Source organism: Corvus moneduloides, chromosome 5 (genome assembly GCF_009650955.1).
Source record: "Corvus moneduloides isolate bCorMon1 chromosome 5, bCorMon1.pri, whole genome shotgun sequence".
In the NCBI taxonomy this organism is placed as follows: domain Eukaryota; kingdom Metazoa; phylum Chordata; class Aves; order Passeriformes; family Corvidae; genus Corvus; species Corvus moneduloides.
This window is the reverse complement of record NC_045480.1, coordinates 26,320,546-26,336,930: the sequence shown is the minus strand read 5'-3', so window position 1 is coordinate 26,336,930 and position 16,385 is coordinate 26,320,546. Positions and strand designations below refer to the sequence as shown.

Here is a 16,385-nt window from a genome sequence, read left to right as displayed (position 1 = left end):
GAAACCTGTCGTTGGCTCCGGGAGAGCTTCCTGCTGCCGGAGCTCCTTCCCGTCTGCTGCTGCGGTGCCAGCGCCGCTTTCAGCTCTCCTTGGAGCCTTAGAGGCTGGGCTGCGACAGGCCAGCCTGTGTGCTACAGAGGGAAGCGTTGCAGCCCCTGCAGGCGCGAAACTCTCCATCCCTGGGCTGAAAGGGAAAGCCTTTGCCTGAACGTAAAATAAAGCTCATCCAGAAGCCAGGTGCGTCCTCTGGCACCCAGGGAAGTCCACCTGGGAATCGCAGATGAATGAAGGGACCCGGGAGTCTGGCCCGCGCTTGCCTACCTCCGCTCTGAACTCTGCGCCTCGACTCGGCGGGCCGAGCGCGCTTGTGGGTCCATACGCTGGGCTGGCTTCGGATCGCTTCAGCCCCAAGTGCGCGTCCGGGCGGCCCGGGAGCCAGGGCGCGGCGGAGCCCCGGCGAGCCAAGGTAAGGGGTGCGAGGGGCGAGCTCCGCGTGTTCTTGCCCCCTGAGTCTCTGACTCAGGCTTGTCTTGCCACCTGAAGCCCTTCGCGGCGTGACGAGGCGTCCCTTAACCGAGAGATAACGGGGGAAGGAGGGGGACCGCAAAGGCTGTGCCTACTTCATCCGCCCTCCCTCGGGGAGGCTTTAGGGCGAAATTAGCAAGTGGGCTGTCTCTCAGCTTGTCCCCAAGGGGTAGAGCCTTGTGTGCGAAAGGGGTGGGGATGTGGCTCTTTCTCGCGGAGGTTTATTATTATTGGGTGGAGGAGCGGGGAGGGGGAGTCTGCAGAGCAGACAAAATGCGGAGCCCTCCCCGCAAGTGTGTCTGTGCGGGAGGCGGGTGGACGCGGCTCGTCAGAGACCGAGGTAGAGAAGGGTGAGGGGGCGGCCAAAGTGGAGAGGGGTCAGCAGCAGCCAGAGCATGCTCTCCACGCAACAGTTCCCTGCCCTGCCTGCCGAGGAGGAGCGCTACCGGCAGGTTCTCTCCGCCAGCCGGGTAAGGCGAACCTCTGGGCGCTCTCCTCCGCGCCGGGAGCCGCCTGGGGACCGCGGGCCGGGGTATTGGGAGGGCGGCTGGCTCCGCCGCTCGGCGACCCCCGGGCTGCGGGCGGGGGCAGCGCGCTCAGGGGACACCCCCGGCCGCCGCCGGCCCGGCGGGCAGCTCCCGAGCGCGGCGCACAGCCTGCGCTGCCGCCGCGGGGCTGAGCGGCAGGTTGCTCGGGCAAGCGGAGAAGGGGCAACCCCCCTCCCCGAGCCCGCCGAGCTTTTGTAGTGAGAGCGGACCCGTGGCTCGCTGGCAGGGACGGGGCCATGTCTCCCGCAGGCGCGGCCTGGGGGGCGGCCGGGGACAAGTGACCGCCCGCGCCCAACCTGCCGTGATGGGGCCGTCCCGGAGCGCTCCAGTGTCTAAACTTGCGGGGACGCTCCAGGGACGGCTGCGTTCAAGGGGCGCGGGATGCAGGTGAGCCGCAGCCAACAAGCGCTCGTTGTTGGCGTCTCAGGGAGAGCCGAGCATAGCCCTGGCCCCGGTTCTCTCCCCAAGTCAGCGCGGAAGATCAGCGGGGCTGCTATGCCCGTTAAATGCCCTATCGCTGGAAGGAACGGGGAAGAGTTGGCCGAACCCGATGACAACAGGTCCGGCCAGGATTTGCAAGAACAAACTTTGGGCTTAACCTCTGGTAGGACTGTCATGGCAGCTCCATCGGCGGCCGGGCTCCCGGAGAGCCGATGCACCGTGAGCTTGGCGCGGTAGTTGCCCCCCGGCATCAGCTGGAGCTGGCTTTACCCTTGCGTCGGCGCACCTTGGGGTCGGGTGGAGGGACCCCCACCCCCTCCTACGGCTGTCCGGCGGGATGGTACCGCTGGCCGCCACCACCCACGGGAGGATGTTATCCCGTGCAGGGTCACAGAGGGGGCAATTGATCCTTCCAGGCAGAGCCAGCACGCTTGTGTGGTTGCAAGTGTCCGAAGGGGATAGCGCGGGTGTGGGCAGTCTTCCAGCGTACACCTGGGAGGAGGGATGAGGGGGTCTGCCCTTATGGGAGAGGCTGCATAAGAGGGGGCGAGAGGGAACTTGCAGAAGGTGGCTGCCTCGTTTGTGCGAACTTGCAGGGTCGGTCCCCCCAGCCTGCCCTTCCCTCCGGGAGCCGGGGAGCAGGTGTCTCCCCAGTGTCCCCGGTGCGGGTGGCGCCGTCAGGAGGGCAGGCGCAGCGGGGGCCGCAGCTGCACAGCGGGGCCGGTGTGGAGCCCACGGCGAGAGGGAGCGTCCGCAGGGAGGGACCGGCTGCCCTCTCCCTCTCCGCCGCCAGGAGGGACCGGCGGGGGCCGCGCAGGAGTGCTGAGCCTGATGCGTGGCGCTTGCGGAGAGGGCGACGGAGCTTCTCGCGCTGTCACACCGATCGTACGCGACCGAAACAGCACAGCTGCGGATTTCACAAGTTTATAAACATGGCAGTATACTTTAGTAATATCATTGCTCCACTTGATTTAAAATGCAGAATCCTTGGATGCATTTCATGGCAGGCGATTAATTAATTAACTTAAATTACTAACAGTCGGGTTGAGATGGTGAAACTCTGAAGTGAAATCAAATATCAAAAGCTTTTAATGCATTTACGGGATCTCTTGGGAAGTTTTGGCTTTCAGCAGTAAGAGTATGGTAGTGGATTTTTCCACATGGCTACATACACCCTTCCTGTGCTCCTAAAAGATGGGCCAGTCAGCAGGACTAAATTCTTTAGTTTGTTTTTGTAATGGATGCTCTAGTTGGAGACCTCTGTTATAAGCTTGGATACTGTGACACAGGGATGAATTAATGTGTCACTGAGATAATCCAAGCAACTAAAAGGTAGTAATAGAAGAAATTAGAGAACTGAATCCCTATAAAAGCTGGTGACATCCCTAGAGGATCTTGGACATCAAGGTTCTGTAGAAAGATGGGGGCTTCTCCAGGTGAACAAAGGAATCCTAAACAGTGTTCAAAGCTCTTTTAGAAATGAAATGTTCATGAATTTTCTCCCTCCTCCAAAGGCCATTTATGGAGTACCCCAACAGGCAGATGGGTCTTTCTGCCTGGGGACAAGGCTGGCCCTTCAAGTCCACATATAATCCTCACTCAGCATGCATTTTTAAGGAGGCCACCAGCACTCATTTTCCTGAGAAGGCTTTAATGGTGATGAGCCAGGCAGCACAGCATGCTTTCCCATATTAGAGGAGTTTGCTTGTGCTCTTAGTATCTCAGGACAAAATATTGTTTTTCCTGAGTCTTTTGGAGCTGGACCTATAAAATACTGAAGAAAACATTCACTTCCTTTCCGCAAGTCTTAGCTGGCACTTGACTGTGTGTAGATAACTTGAGTGTCTGGTGAATTCAAAGTATTGTATGTAGATGGTTTGATATGTGTCATTATTGGAGGTGTTCTGTAAAATGTGTACAGGGCAATTTAATATATCTTTTTTACTGTTTGGCTGTTAATTATGTATTAGATGACATCTGCAGATACAAGTGAAAGCCAGGACTGTTAACAGTGCCAGTAATTATTTTAAAATGTGGGTTTACTTGAATGTAGGAATTGCCCTTTTTTTCTTTTTTCTTTTCCTGCTAAGCTGATATACATGTTTAGGTCTTAGCACTCAGCTCCTTTGAGAAACATTACTGTCCTGCCATTACATTAAGTCCGTGTATTGCCAGACACACAATTTCTTGTCATTACTCACATAGCCAGACAAGGAGTGTGTGCAGAGGCTGAGGTGGATAAGCACCTAGACAGAAATCTCATTTGTCAGGAGAATGGTCCTTTCAAGAGAAGGTGGAACAGGCAAGGGAATGTTGGGATGGTTATATCTGGCAAAGAAATCCAGCGGCTCCTACTCAACTACTCTAACCAATGAATGCTGAACCACAAACAAATCCTTCGTACACAAGCAGGAAGACAGTGTGGCTAAGTGGCTGTTTGAGCTCTGTGAACTTTTGCCATGCTGAGGGCCAGCAGATTCAGGTCATCCCAGTCCAGGAGACACAACATAAGTGCTACTGGCACTTCCTTAAGAGGTGCTGTGGCTTTGACTCCACCTGGACCAGGAGGCCCTGAGTACCAGGTCATCTGCTTTCAGGCTGAACAGGTCATGCTGTTATACAGTTACATACAATGGCACTATTTCCTAGTGTGGTCAGGTTTTAAAAGATGGTGGCTATAGCTACATTTTGTGGGAAGAGTCTGAATCCTGTCAGCATGTCAGGTATCCTCAGCAAGTGCTTACAAGGCCAGATGAATGTCTTGTTTCTGAAAGCCGGCCAGGGTTTGGCAGGGGCGGATGTCAGGCCACTTGCAGCAGGGCAGTTTCAGACTTGCACATGCAGCTTAGGCCCTTCCAAATGAGCCTGCCAGACACCTCCTGATATTTAAATGCCTTCAGGATGAAGCAGCTAAGCAGCAGGACTTGAGGGGGGCAGTCTGACTACAGTTTGAAATACTGATGCTTGTAGTCTGTCCCAGTTTCTTTCCCTATCAAAAAGAAATGGACCTCATAAGTGGCAGGCTGGGTACATACAGTTCTTCTGTGCCAGGAGAGAAGCGTGGGTGATAACCCACTGTGAAGTGATGGATTGTCATGGCAGGACAAAGAAAGCTTAAATCCTCCTTGTAAAGGTCTTCACACTCAGAACAGTGACTGAAGGCAGTATCCAGATAGCTCCAGCCTGACTACTCTCATTGCCTCTGAATTTTTAATTCTTTTGGCCCTCCACAGTCAGTTGTCTTGTGAGTGTGTGCAGTTTCACCAAGAACTGTCCTGACCCTCAGTCTGGGTGCCAGGGCACAAGAGCCCCCCCCCGCTCCCCCACTTGCTGGGACCTGTAACTGCGGGTGCCAGCACGTACGTGGGGTGCGCCCTCACTCCCCGAGGGGCCGCATGAGTTAAAGTGGAGGAAAAGAGGGAAGGAAGAGCACCTGGCCTTTGTCCCTTTGGCTCTCGTGGCAGCAACCCCCGCGTCCAGCGGGCTGGGGCTCCCCCACCACGGCTGCCTCGCCCGGCTGTGCTGAGGGCGAAGCGGGGGCTGCTCCTGGGTGCCTCTCCCAGCCCGCAGCCCTGCGGCAGAAGAATACGATGCCGATCGCATCCTTTCCCTCAGTCCCCCGCCCTCTATAAATAACTCTGGCTGAGCTGACCTGTCAGATTCCCCCAGCAGAGCGGATCCCCTGACCCGGGGCGCCTGCAGTGGAAAGTCTGAATGCAAAACATACCGTAGTAAAAATAGAGCGGCCGGGGAGCCCCGCCGGCAGGTCCCGGCGGCTCTCGGTGCCGCACCGGGCCCGGCTCTCGCTGTCCCCTGGGCGCTCCCGTCAGCACTGAGAGCTTCCCCCTGCTCCTAAATCTATGTACACTTTAATGCCCCCATGGTGAATGCTTTTCTTGCTGTCAGATGGAAGCATAATTCATTTTTGCTGTGGAACAGATAGTTCCCTTTCCAAGTAGCGTTTTTAATTTCGGCTTGTCTTTCTACTCAGCAAAGATGAAAGAAATACGAATAATGGTTTAATATCCTAAATGTAAAAATAATAATGAGATAACTGTCGAGCAAGAGCTTCTCATTTCAAAAAGAGGTGAGAATGTTGCTACCTCTGCAGTCGGAATTAGATTCCATCCTGTGCCTACCTTATGCAGACAACTGCTCCCCTGAAGGGATAGATGCTCCTTGGCTATGGTTTCAAGCCATTATAATTTAAAGCAAGGCTTGTAACTAAATTGTGCATATGTTACTTCTGGTTGTTTTACCTGCAAAATTTGAATATCTGGAGGTTGAAGCCAGCAATACACACCAGAAAGTACTGTCTGATGCTGTTATGCCTCATCCCTCTGGTGCATCTATGTCACAGTTCTTAGCCCTCAGTGCCTGCCGGAGCACAGCCGACTCTGGGGGTGGTGGTGGCGTGGCCTCAGCCCACAGTCAAGCACAACACGGCCACTTGCTCTCTCCCTACCCCGTCCTGCGGGATGGGGGGAGAAAATAGAAAGAATGAGAAAGCTCATGGGTAAAGATAAAGGCTAGGAGATCACTTCCTGATTACCATCATGGACAAAACAGACTCGAGTGGAGTAAATTAGTTTATTACTGATTAATACATATTGACTGATTCAGATATTGTGAGACAAAAACAAAAACAAAAAAAGAAGCATTAAAACACTTCAGGGAAACACCTCTCGTTCTCACTTCCCAGACTTAGCTTCACTCCAGACTCCTCTCCCTCCCCCTTGTTTTCACCACAGGTGGCACTCAGTCCCTTCATTGAGGCAATGAACAGCGCAGGGAAGGACTGTGGTTCTCTGCTACTTCTTTGATCCTATTCATCCTCTGCTCCGGTGTGGATCCTCTGTGGGCTGCAGTCCTTTTGGGAGTATTTGCTCTGGTATGGAGCGCATACCTCTCTGACCTTGGTGATGGCACTGCTGTTTCTCACTCTTTTTCTAATTCTCTGTCTGTGCGGTGTTTATGCCCTTTCTTAAATACTTTTTCACAGAGGCACCACCAGCTTGGCTGATGGGCTCAGCTGTGTCCTGTGGTGTGGATCTATGTGGAGCTGGACATATCTGGCACACAACAGCTCCTGCTCTCTTCTCAAGGAGGCCAACCTTGCAGTCCTCCCGCTGCCAGCAGCTTGCCACTTATATGGATGTCCGTGTAATTGGGGCAGAAGTGGTGGCCAGAGTACTGACCAGGGCAGCAGTGCTGCCTCTGTGGTTCTCTGCTTCCCTGTCCCTCTTCCCCTATCCCTGAAGCATGAAGGAATGAAAAGAATCCAGCCATCCTTCGGTTCCTTTACATCATCTCTGTCATTAGAGTGGAACTTTTGCAGCATCTGCTTGTTTGAGTGCCACACAGTTTACAGTTCTCTGGTTTTGTTAGAGTTGTTTCCAGCATGCATAAGGTAGTTTTTTAGCATGTTGCCCCCTAGAAAGTGAATAGAGGCTGAAAATCAGATACTGACAGAGCTGCTTTTGAATGGTGAAATTTATGCTGTGATGGTTCAAGCCCTGCCCCCGGGGAACAGCTCCTGTAAGTCTGTGGGAAAAAAGACTCTCAAGTTGCATCACTGCAGGTGCTCCTGTAAGGTATTGCTCTGCCAGAATTCCAAGGCTAACTTTTTCTTGCAAAAGAAGTATTTTTTATATCCGACATTTAATTCATCTTCACCTAGTCCTTTAAGGGAGAAGGTAGAGTTTCCTTTTTTTAGGACTGCATGAGATTTCATCTACTCCAATTCACGTGTCGTAGTTCAGGGAGTTTCCAGTGTTCAGTGGATGGTGCTCTTGCTTTGGGACTGATTGGTGAGTGATTGTCAAAGATTGTCTTTTCTTTCTTCCCTTTCTAAAACCTGTAACACTCAGTTCCGCCATATACAGAACCCGGTGTTTTAAAAACGAGGGTGGTAGAATCTTTCACAACTGATTTGTTTGATGCCAGAGAGAGATTTGACTTAGCGGTGATGTAACAGCAGTAGTAACTGCCCAGAGCAATTCCTATTACTGTTCATCACCTCAAAGAACTCCTAGTTTCAAAATAGCCTATACTGTCACTCCAATGTTATTGAAAGTTACTTGATAACATCACAGACTCAGGAAGCATTTCCTGAGGAAAGAGACTCTCATTTCCCCCCTTTTCTGCCTCTGAGTGAAGCAGTGAGAAATCGCTTATATGCTCCCTGCATTGTTCATCTCATTAGATTTCAGAAAGCAGTCAGGTCATTCTCTCGGAAACAAAACCACTAGTAGATAGCATTGGGGAGTTTTCCATCCCACAGATCTCAGTCCTGCAGCTTTGCATTCATGTAATAGTACAGCATATAGCTGTAATACGCAATTATGTCTTCTCCAGACTTCCATGGGACAGTGGAGCAACATGGAGATGTCTTCCATTGCTGTTGCTTTTGCTGTCAAATTTTTTGCTGGGTGGATTATTTTGCCTGTGCTAAAATTGTCCCGAAACCAGTGTCACCTGGAGATTAGAGAAGCAGCACATGCTACAGTTCTCAGGCTTTTCCCAACCTCCTGCATTTTCACATCTCCACGAAGAAACAGACAGCTGAGCCCACCTTGCCTTAACAACCTGTGCATTTTTGCCACGACACAGTATTGAGGGACAGATGTTGCTGAGAGATACTTTATTGTTTGAAAGATGCTGGTTCTGTGCATCTGCAAATACTATCTAAATGGATAATATATCTGAAAGAATATTAGGAACTGTAGAGTAAGTAGCTATCTTTCTTCTTCTCTTTTTGATATATGGCATCTATGTAACAAAGAAATTAGTAGTAAATGCCTTTTCTAAAGCTTCGTTTTGTCCCTGCTCAGCCATTTTAAGGGTGTTAGTTTAAATAATTTGTAGTGCATGTAGACAAGTCTGGAAAGGAAGTCTGAAATGAAGATTGAATGTGTTTAAAAGTTGTTAACAAATCTTTTCCCCTATAAAGTAAGATATATGGAATAGCATTGATGGTAGTCTGGATGGTTTGAGAATCCAGATGGTTTCCACTTGCTTTTTCCTTATCATAGATAGGATTATTCTATTACTCTTGAAGTTGTACAAAGAAAATATGAATGGAAGGAAACCTGACATCTGCTCTAGGGATGGCAAATTGAATATTCCTAGCCATAAACACAGTAGGGTTTTTCTTATTTAGCAAAATAATGCACCAGATTGTTATTGTTTCAGTGACTTAGATGGATGTTTTTATCCCATAAATCTTTATGTGATCCATAAAACTTCAATATCATATCAAAGTCAAATATATACACCAATATAAGTGCATTGTTAACCCACTTAATCTTGAGTTTTCTGTATCAGCTCATTTTTTTGCAAGTTCAGCATTATTGAATAGGTTTAATCTCTAGTCATCTCTCCAGTTATTTCTGTCACAATGTCCTGGTAGTTTCAAAAAATATCCTTCTCTTTCTTTATTTTCTTTTACTGAAACAAAATGTTCAAAGATTACGTGTTTCTGAACAAAGAGGTATCCTACTGAAAAATGAATGAGTCACCTCTAAATTTTTTAGGTAGTAGGCTATCGACCTTTGAGACATTGTGTAAGTCCATTTGCATCTTTGGGAGGAGGTCAAATAAAAATCCAGCTACGCTGAACAGATAAGGCTTTGCTTTGACACTAAATCATGTCCTTTCCTTTGATTAATATTGCTGTTGGCCTTATCTTTGGTCCAAGGGTTAGTATCTTTTTATTCACAATTCAGAAAAAAGTCAGTAAAGTTAACATTATACATTCAGATCCTAAATTTTAATTTCTTCTAGGCGGATGTTTATAGTTTAAAAAGAATTATGCATTTTAGGGAAAAATTAATAAGAAATGCATGAAGCATAAAGAGACAAATGCTTCTAAGAAGATTCCTGCAATTTTTTATCTTGCGTTCTAGTTTACCGTCCAGTTAATGTAATCGAAAGCTTCTGATTTTAAATGGGTTAAGCAATTGTATAATCTGCAATATGCATGGCACAGACATGATGTACTGGTCACCTTCAAGTTCAGAGGGTTAAGCCTACTGATGAGGCATTAACAGGAAGAAAACGTATGTCCAGTTATGAACTCTAACTGCCTTGTGTGGGATAGGGCTTCTGATGGGATTTCTACTCAGGGGACTGATACACTGAATGGGAGCCAAAGGATAGGCAGGATTTCTTTTTGCCCTTTGTAGTTTTCCAGGCTTGAAAGATTCTTTTAAGAGGAGGTTTTCCTCTAAAACTATCCCTCCACCACCTCAAAATGTTTTTGTTTTTTTTCCAAATCTTTTTATTGTCAGAAGGTAGGCCACTAAGAATTTTTTATGGTTTTTTTAATGGTTTCCAATTTTTCTTTCTGGTGCTAATGGCTCTTCTGCAGTCATCTGCTCATTGAATTCCCAGCAAGGCAGGAACCTGAAGAGGGTGCTGTGTTACTCCCTGCCTGCTGGGTTGTGATTCTCCACAATGTGTAGCCAGAGGCTTGCCATCACTGTGCAGTGTGCTTAGCTCAATGCAATGAACATCTGGGTAGTCAGGAAAGCATTAGAATAGTCTCTCCGTGTGCTCAGAAAAACAGCGTGGCACTGTGGAAACTTTCATGAGTAATTTTTGCGAGCCATAGCAATTTAAAGAAAACTAATAACCCCTAGAGCATGAATTCTGCATTAGTTAAAGAGTAATTTCCCCAAAATAATCTCCCCCTGCTTGCTGAAGTGGGCTGAATGGATGTTCGTGTTCTGGCATTGAGAAATATCGGATAATGCTAACCAGAGTCTAATCATTAAAATTAATGCCTTTCATACACACTTCAGTTTTTAAAAAAATATTTGCTATCTTCCATATGTTTACTGAACCTTGCTCATCTTATGAGGCATGGCAACACCACACATCTTTGCCACCAGCTGTGAGTAATAAAGAAGAGAGAGCTTAGAATTGTAGTAAGTTTGCCATCAGCTGTACTATTTGCTAATCTGAACATTCTTGAAAATTCAGCAAAGTTCCATCGTAAATGTGGGAAGTATCCCCATAGTAGTTGCAAGTTTACATCAGTGAAATTCTAAATAATTGTAAATATGTACAATATGTAAATAAATACATAAACAATTAACATTTATGCCAAAGTGGAATCATTATTCAGCACCACTTCTCTTTAAAAATTAAGGAATTGCAACATATTGGTATTTGAGTGATACTGCTGTTCTCTAGTAATTATAAATATCCTTTTTTCCCTGTCTTCTAATTCAAATTTGGAAGACTGATAGGTATTGATTGTATATGTTGGCTAATGGTGTGTCTAATTCTTACCTATAATGAGATGGAGAACAGTTATTGGTATCACACATGGAATCCAAGAAAATCCTTTCTTTTCCGCTTCCATCTTTTGTGTGAGATGTTAAGGATCTGTAACAGAGAATCAAGATCAATAGTTTGCTTGTCATTAACTTTCTGATTTCTAAATAAAATATTTTCAGGGAGACAAATTATTAAATTATTTATTTCTATTTATTTTGATAACAAATAGATGTTTTTCAAGGTGCCTTTATAATCCACTACATTGCCAGAATAGAACGGTGGATTCTTTCCCTAAGGAACTAGATGAAATGAGAATAAACTCAGTACTCCAAATTGCCTGGCTGCAGTGCCTATGTCTGAATGGCCAACTTGTTTCTACCTCCCTCAAAGCCTTCAGAAAGGGAAGAATGAATTATGAAAGAGAAGTTGCACCAGAAGCAGCCTCTCTCAATTGCGCATCCACTGTAAAGACAATAACTTGGGTGCTGGCAACACCACCAGCAGCACAGCATTCATCTGTCATCCCAGATAAAAGCAGATTTGGAAGTGTGTATTGGTGGCCCTGATAGCTGCTTGTACCTCAGCTAGAAATGCAGAGTGAGGGTGGCTTGTGCAGGAGGTATCTGCGGTCCCACTGGACAGCACAGCAGGCACACGCCAAAGGAGGTCCGGCTTGGCAGGTGGCAGCGAAGGGTCTCCCACATGCAGGTAAGTGGAACACCATAGGTGTGCGTCTGGACTTGGTCTCAGCAAACTTTCCACTGGCTTGCTCAAACCGAAGCTGGAGCTGCGTAAGAACAGTGTTGTCACTGAATGTGGTGAGAGACATACCTGAATGTCACCTTGTCCCTTCTGAGCTTCTCCTGCATATCTGCTCGATTTCTCAGTTCCAAAATTGTTTCAGTGGCTCACAAAACTGCTGAGATTGTCAGGAGTCTAGAACCCCAAATTTGTGCCACAGAAATGAAGGAAAGAGTATCACACAAATATTTGTTAAGTCTTGGTGACTTGAATTGGTGACTGACTTTCTGGTGATGCCCAATTTGGATTTTTGCAACACTGTTTCTCAAAGTGGATTAAAAACAGCTTGAAAAGTCTCCTGAACAGAAGTGGACAGTGGGTCTCTGTGGTAGTCTGAAAAGCAAAAAATCACCTTATTTTATACCTTGCATCTTCTTCAACACAGACGAAACATCACTGACACAGTTACACTGTACTTATTTTAAGTGAAATGTACATCAGGAAGATTAAATGTGTTTCAGGTTTATGCTTCAATCAAAAGTGTCCAGCACCAACCAAATACTTATTTTGGAAAGATATGACCAGCTTTATATGACATCTCCCTTACTGGGTTACTGTGTATTTCAGATTGATTAATTTCATGGCAGGGAAAGGAGATCTGATGATCAAAATGAGCTTCTAACGAATTATGTCAGCAATTTGTAATTTTTCTGAGGATGTGGAATTCCTTGGGAGAAGTTACAAGATTACAGTGAACTTGAACTACCAGGAAAATAGTGCATTTAATTGGAAAATAACAATTATATGATAACAACATGCTTTTCATGTTTGCCGATTTGCTGTGTGAAAAGGGTTGTTTGAGTTTTTTCCTGCCTTGCTATATGAAAAGGTGTTTGGGGTTTTTTTGCTGCTTTGCTGCATGAGAAGTCTTTTTCCTCTAAATGGCACTATTTCCATTTAGAATAACTCTGACACTTCTGTTCTCGTATTTGTGCACACCAGAATTTGGGTACTGCTTGTATTTGCAGACAAAAGCTACTTAGTATCCAGTTTCTTATGCCACTTTAACATTCTTTCTTCAGGGTCCATTTCAGTTTGGGTCTCTAATTCCTCTAACACTGAAAATGAAACATTTTGCAACTTTTTGCCCGTTTGTGTTTTTTAGCATGTGACTTTGTACCTTTGGAGGATTTGTCTTATACTTTCTACGTGTTACAATGACTATTAAAGTATGGTGTAATATTTTTTTGACAAAAAAGTAGTCAAATGGAGGCGCATTGCTGACTCCTAATATTCACGTAAACAGGACAGAACTGATGAAAAATGTAGACCATTTTCAGCTTCTGTTACTCATTTCCAGGCATTTGAATATTATGAGTTGATTTGAAAAGGCTGTAAGAATGAGTATGGTTAAATTTATATTTATATGGTGTTTTGTGCTTAAACATTGACGCTTCACATGTTCAGTTTTTGCTCTGTAGCCATAACAAGTGGGAAGCATCTTCCTTTAATGGCAAAGGGAAAGCTATAATGGCTGGTATGGTCATGTCAGTCCAGTATCTAGAGATTTAAGACCAGCATCATAAGAGAGATGAAATCACAGGAGCTGACAACTGAGCGCTGCTTCAGCATTAGAAGAGGAACAATATCAAGGATATGGGAAGAACTACAGATGGTTTTTGTAATCTTACATGTTTATAGCTTGGCTGGATAGCAGATTCCTCAATGGCATTATGAGGACTTCTACAAGGTCACCTGTTTACTCCTCGCTAATGACATTCTTTCTGCATTTCATAGTAGTACTTCTTTCCACTTCTTTCCAGGAAAAATACTACATAATGCTTTGGTGTATGGCTTGCTCAAGATATATTAATGCTTCTGATCTAAGAGGTGTCTTCTACATTTCTGTGTAGAGACCCATCATGCACAGAAGATACTGACAGTAGGCAATTAGCCCTAATGATACCTCTTTATCGGGAGAACATCTGTTAGTTCTGTGGTGACAACAGCAGGAGATATTTTTGTCGAGTGCTTATACCATGATTCAGGCTGTTTTATGGACTAAGAACTTAGACACTTTTAATATCTAAAAGGAAAATTGCATGCTACCATAGGCTTTTCACCCATAAATCTTAATGTAATCTGTCATTTTTCTGCTTTAATATGACAGGCATGTTATTGAAATGACAGCCATGAGATCAGATTCTTTCCACGTCTTCCAGAAAATAAGCTGTGAATTTTGGTCCAATGAATTTTTAGTCTTTTTGTAGTCAGATGGGACTACACAGTTTTTTCCATCTTACTTTTTTCTGCCTCTGTGGTTCCAGAAAATAAACTGAGCAGTCTGATCCAGCAGTCCTAGATAAGCCTAGAATTTTTCAAAAACCTGTACTGAAATTAGTGCAGAATTTCTTTTTAGTCTATTTCCTTTATCGCAGTCATTACTGAAAGAATGCCACTCAGACAAGCAGTGGTTAATGTAATTTCATTGGGGAAAGAAGTTTGTAGCTGTCAGAAGAAATTATCTGTGTTTTTAGGCATCCTCTCTTCTGACTATATTCTTGTTAAATACAAAACATGTTTGTATTAAAAACAAGTGACTTCTTGCCTTAAAAACCAAACACCCATATTTTCTAACTGTAGTGCACATAGTATTGAATTCAGAAAAATATTCCTTAAATTGAGTTTTCTAACAAGAGTGGTAGGAAGAGAACTTTCACCAGTGTTCTTCAAGTATTGAGAATATGCTTTGGTCCAGTGCTATAGATTTTTGACTAAATCAATTTTATGCAGAAATCTTTAGCATTCAGGGTTGATTTCTTTCAGTGGGCCCTCAAGGATTCCGCTTTTAAATCTTCTTGTCCTTCCCTTGTAAAGGGAGATAAAGACGTATCTACCAGGTACCTCAGTCTTACAGTCTTAGAGAATGAGTCAGAGAAACTATTAACTACACAGATAGTTGAGGGAGACTGGTTTCTTATCTCGGCCACTAACCTAAAAGCTTGAAGTGAGCCAAGGAGTAAGTATTTTTCACCCCTGTTTCCTTCCATAGGCCCTTTTTTATCTCCAGGTTCCATTATTTATGTCTTTAGTCTATTTTTTGTGCCTCTATTCCATTATTTATTAGAACTGAGAGAACAGAGCATGTCTGATGTTTATGCAGATACCATTGTCATACTAGAGCACTTTAAGCTGGTGCATGTATTCTTTGTGTATTGCAACATTTGGTGGCAAGAGGAAAAGAAACACTATCAGGGAATACATAAACAGTAGATGTAATACATTCATGTTTATCTATAGGACACTTTATTAAATTCTCATTGTTGATATAGGAACCAGTAGCCCTGTCTCTAGTTTTAGTTCATATTCATCACAGAAATTGACAGAAAAAAAACTCATGTAGATGTTCAAGTGATGGAAAATGGTAGAATTGGAAAACTGGAAAAATTAAGCTTATGCTTGCATGGTCACTGATGATGATTTAAACAGAAGTAGTGCTCTTCATGAGGTCTTTTCCTGTAGAAAGGAAAAATACAACATGCTGTTTAGTTGCCTATAAATATTTACTTTGAACAAGCAAATCATGGTGCTTAGAGAAGCATGTCTTTAACAAAATAACATTATTTTCTGGAGCAGCCACTGAAAGCAAATTTGGATACAACAGCCCATTTTAAAATCTGTGTCAGCGAGTTGTCAATGTGAAGGTTGAGATTTATTGTTTTCAGGAACGGAGAAGAAAGAGAATGTTTGATGTTCTCATTTAGTATTGAGTATTTATGTAAAGTGAGTAGTATTCACAATGCCAGTAGACTTTAGAAAACATTTCTCACAGAAACAGAGGATCACCAGAAGCTCACTGCTTTAATTGGCACACATTTAATGTTTCTGCTAGGTTAACTCTAAGGCATATGTACAACAGTGGTGGTAACTGCTCTCAGTTAAACACTTGTGCTTGAGATTATTAAGAACTCATGTACCTCCAGAATATTCAATGTCACTCCCTCCTCACAAAAAGAACCAAAAAGTGATGATGAATACTATTTCTGAATGTTTTTTCAATTATTTGAGAATAAAATTTTCTTGGTAAGTTTTTACTCCTAAGACAAACTCTCTGTGGAGTCATGGGTCAGAATTTACTTTGTATTACACTGGGTAGAGTTGGACACTTCTTCTTGGGACTTGCAAGAAGTGCATCTTGGTTGGGAGTAATTTCTTTAGGAAAATGACCTGTATCTAAAATTTGTTTGTCTTGAAGAAACTAAGAATCAGCTCCCAAGTGCCCTGATCACTGGGCTGTGTAGTGGTGGTCCTGCTCCTTACTGTCTGGCCCAGAAGAACTGGGTTCTTTTTAACAGAATATCGTTATTTCAAGGGATGGCTTGCTCTGATCCAAGAGGAGTCTGTGCTCATGTGGTTGTGGAAGTCAACTGAGTTGTAGATTTAATTTTTAACCTCTTCAGGCCAAAGAGGGTATTGAACTCAATTACCCTGTTTCCTGTGGGAGTGCTTCATCTACTGCACTGTTGTCTGTGCTTTCAGAAGTAGTTATGGCAGTGTTTTGGGAGATCTGTGTTCATAGCAGAGTTGTGTCATTCCTCCGTTACCTGTGCTCAGAACTCACAAGGGGGCCTAACACAGGCTGTGCAAACCAAGGTTGTGGAATTCAGGGAAGCCTGCTATGAGTACAGCAGCTAAAGCTGGTGTATTCCAGCATTACCACAGGCAAAATGTCAGGCAGACACTGAAGACTTTAATATAAAAATGTAGACAACTGTGGACTGCAGGAAGTCAAACAGGTATTGTCTAAATGTCACATGCATTAAGGTTCCTAATATTCACCTAAAT

At 44.8% G+C, this 16,385-nt stretch overlaps 1 protein-coding gene across 5 annotated transcripts in view; it reads left to right on the top strand.

Annotated features, from left to right (window-relative positions):
* CORIN (corin, serine peptidase) overlaps positions 1-16,385 on the top strand; it is a 127,617-nt gene continuing 111,232 nt past the window's right edge. For 2 of the 5 annotated variants that reach the window (XM_032110138.1, XM_032110134.1), the window contains exon 1: positions 2-466. In XM_032110138.1, the coding sequence (XP_031966029.1) occupies positions 281-466 (186 nt within the window). In that variant the 5' untranslated portion in view covers positions 2-280. Of the gene's footprint in view, positions 467-796; positions 996-1,323; positions 1,461-16,385 lie in introns of those variants that run through there. The other 3 variants (XM_032110135.1, XM_032110136.1, XM_032110137.1) reach the window with 3 other exon arrangements.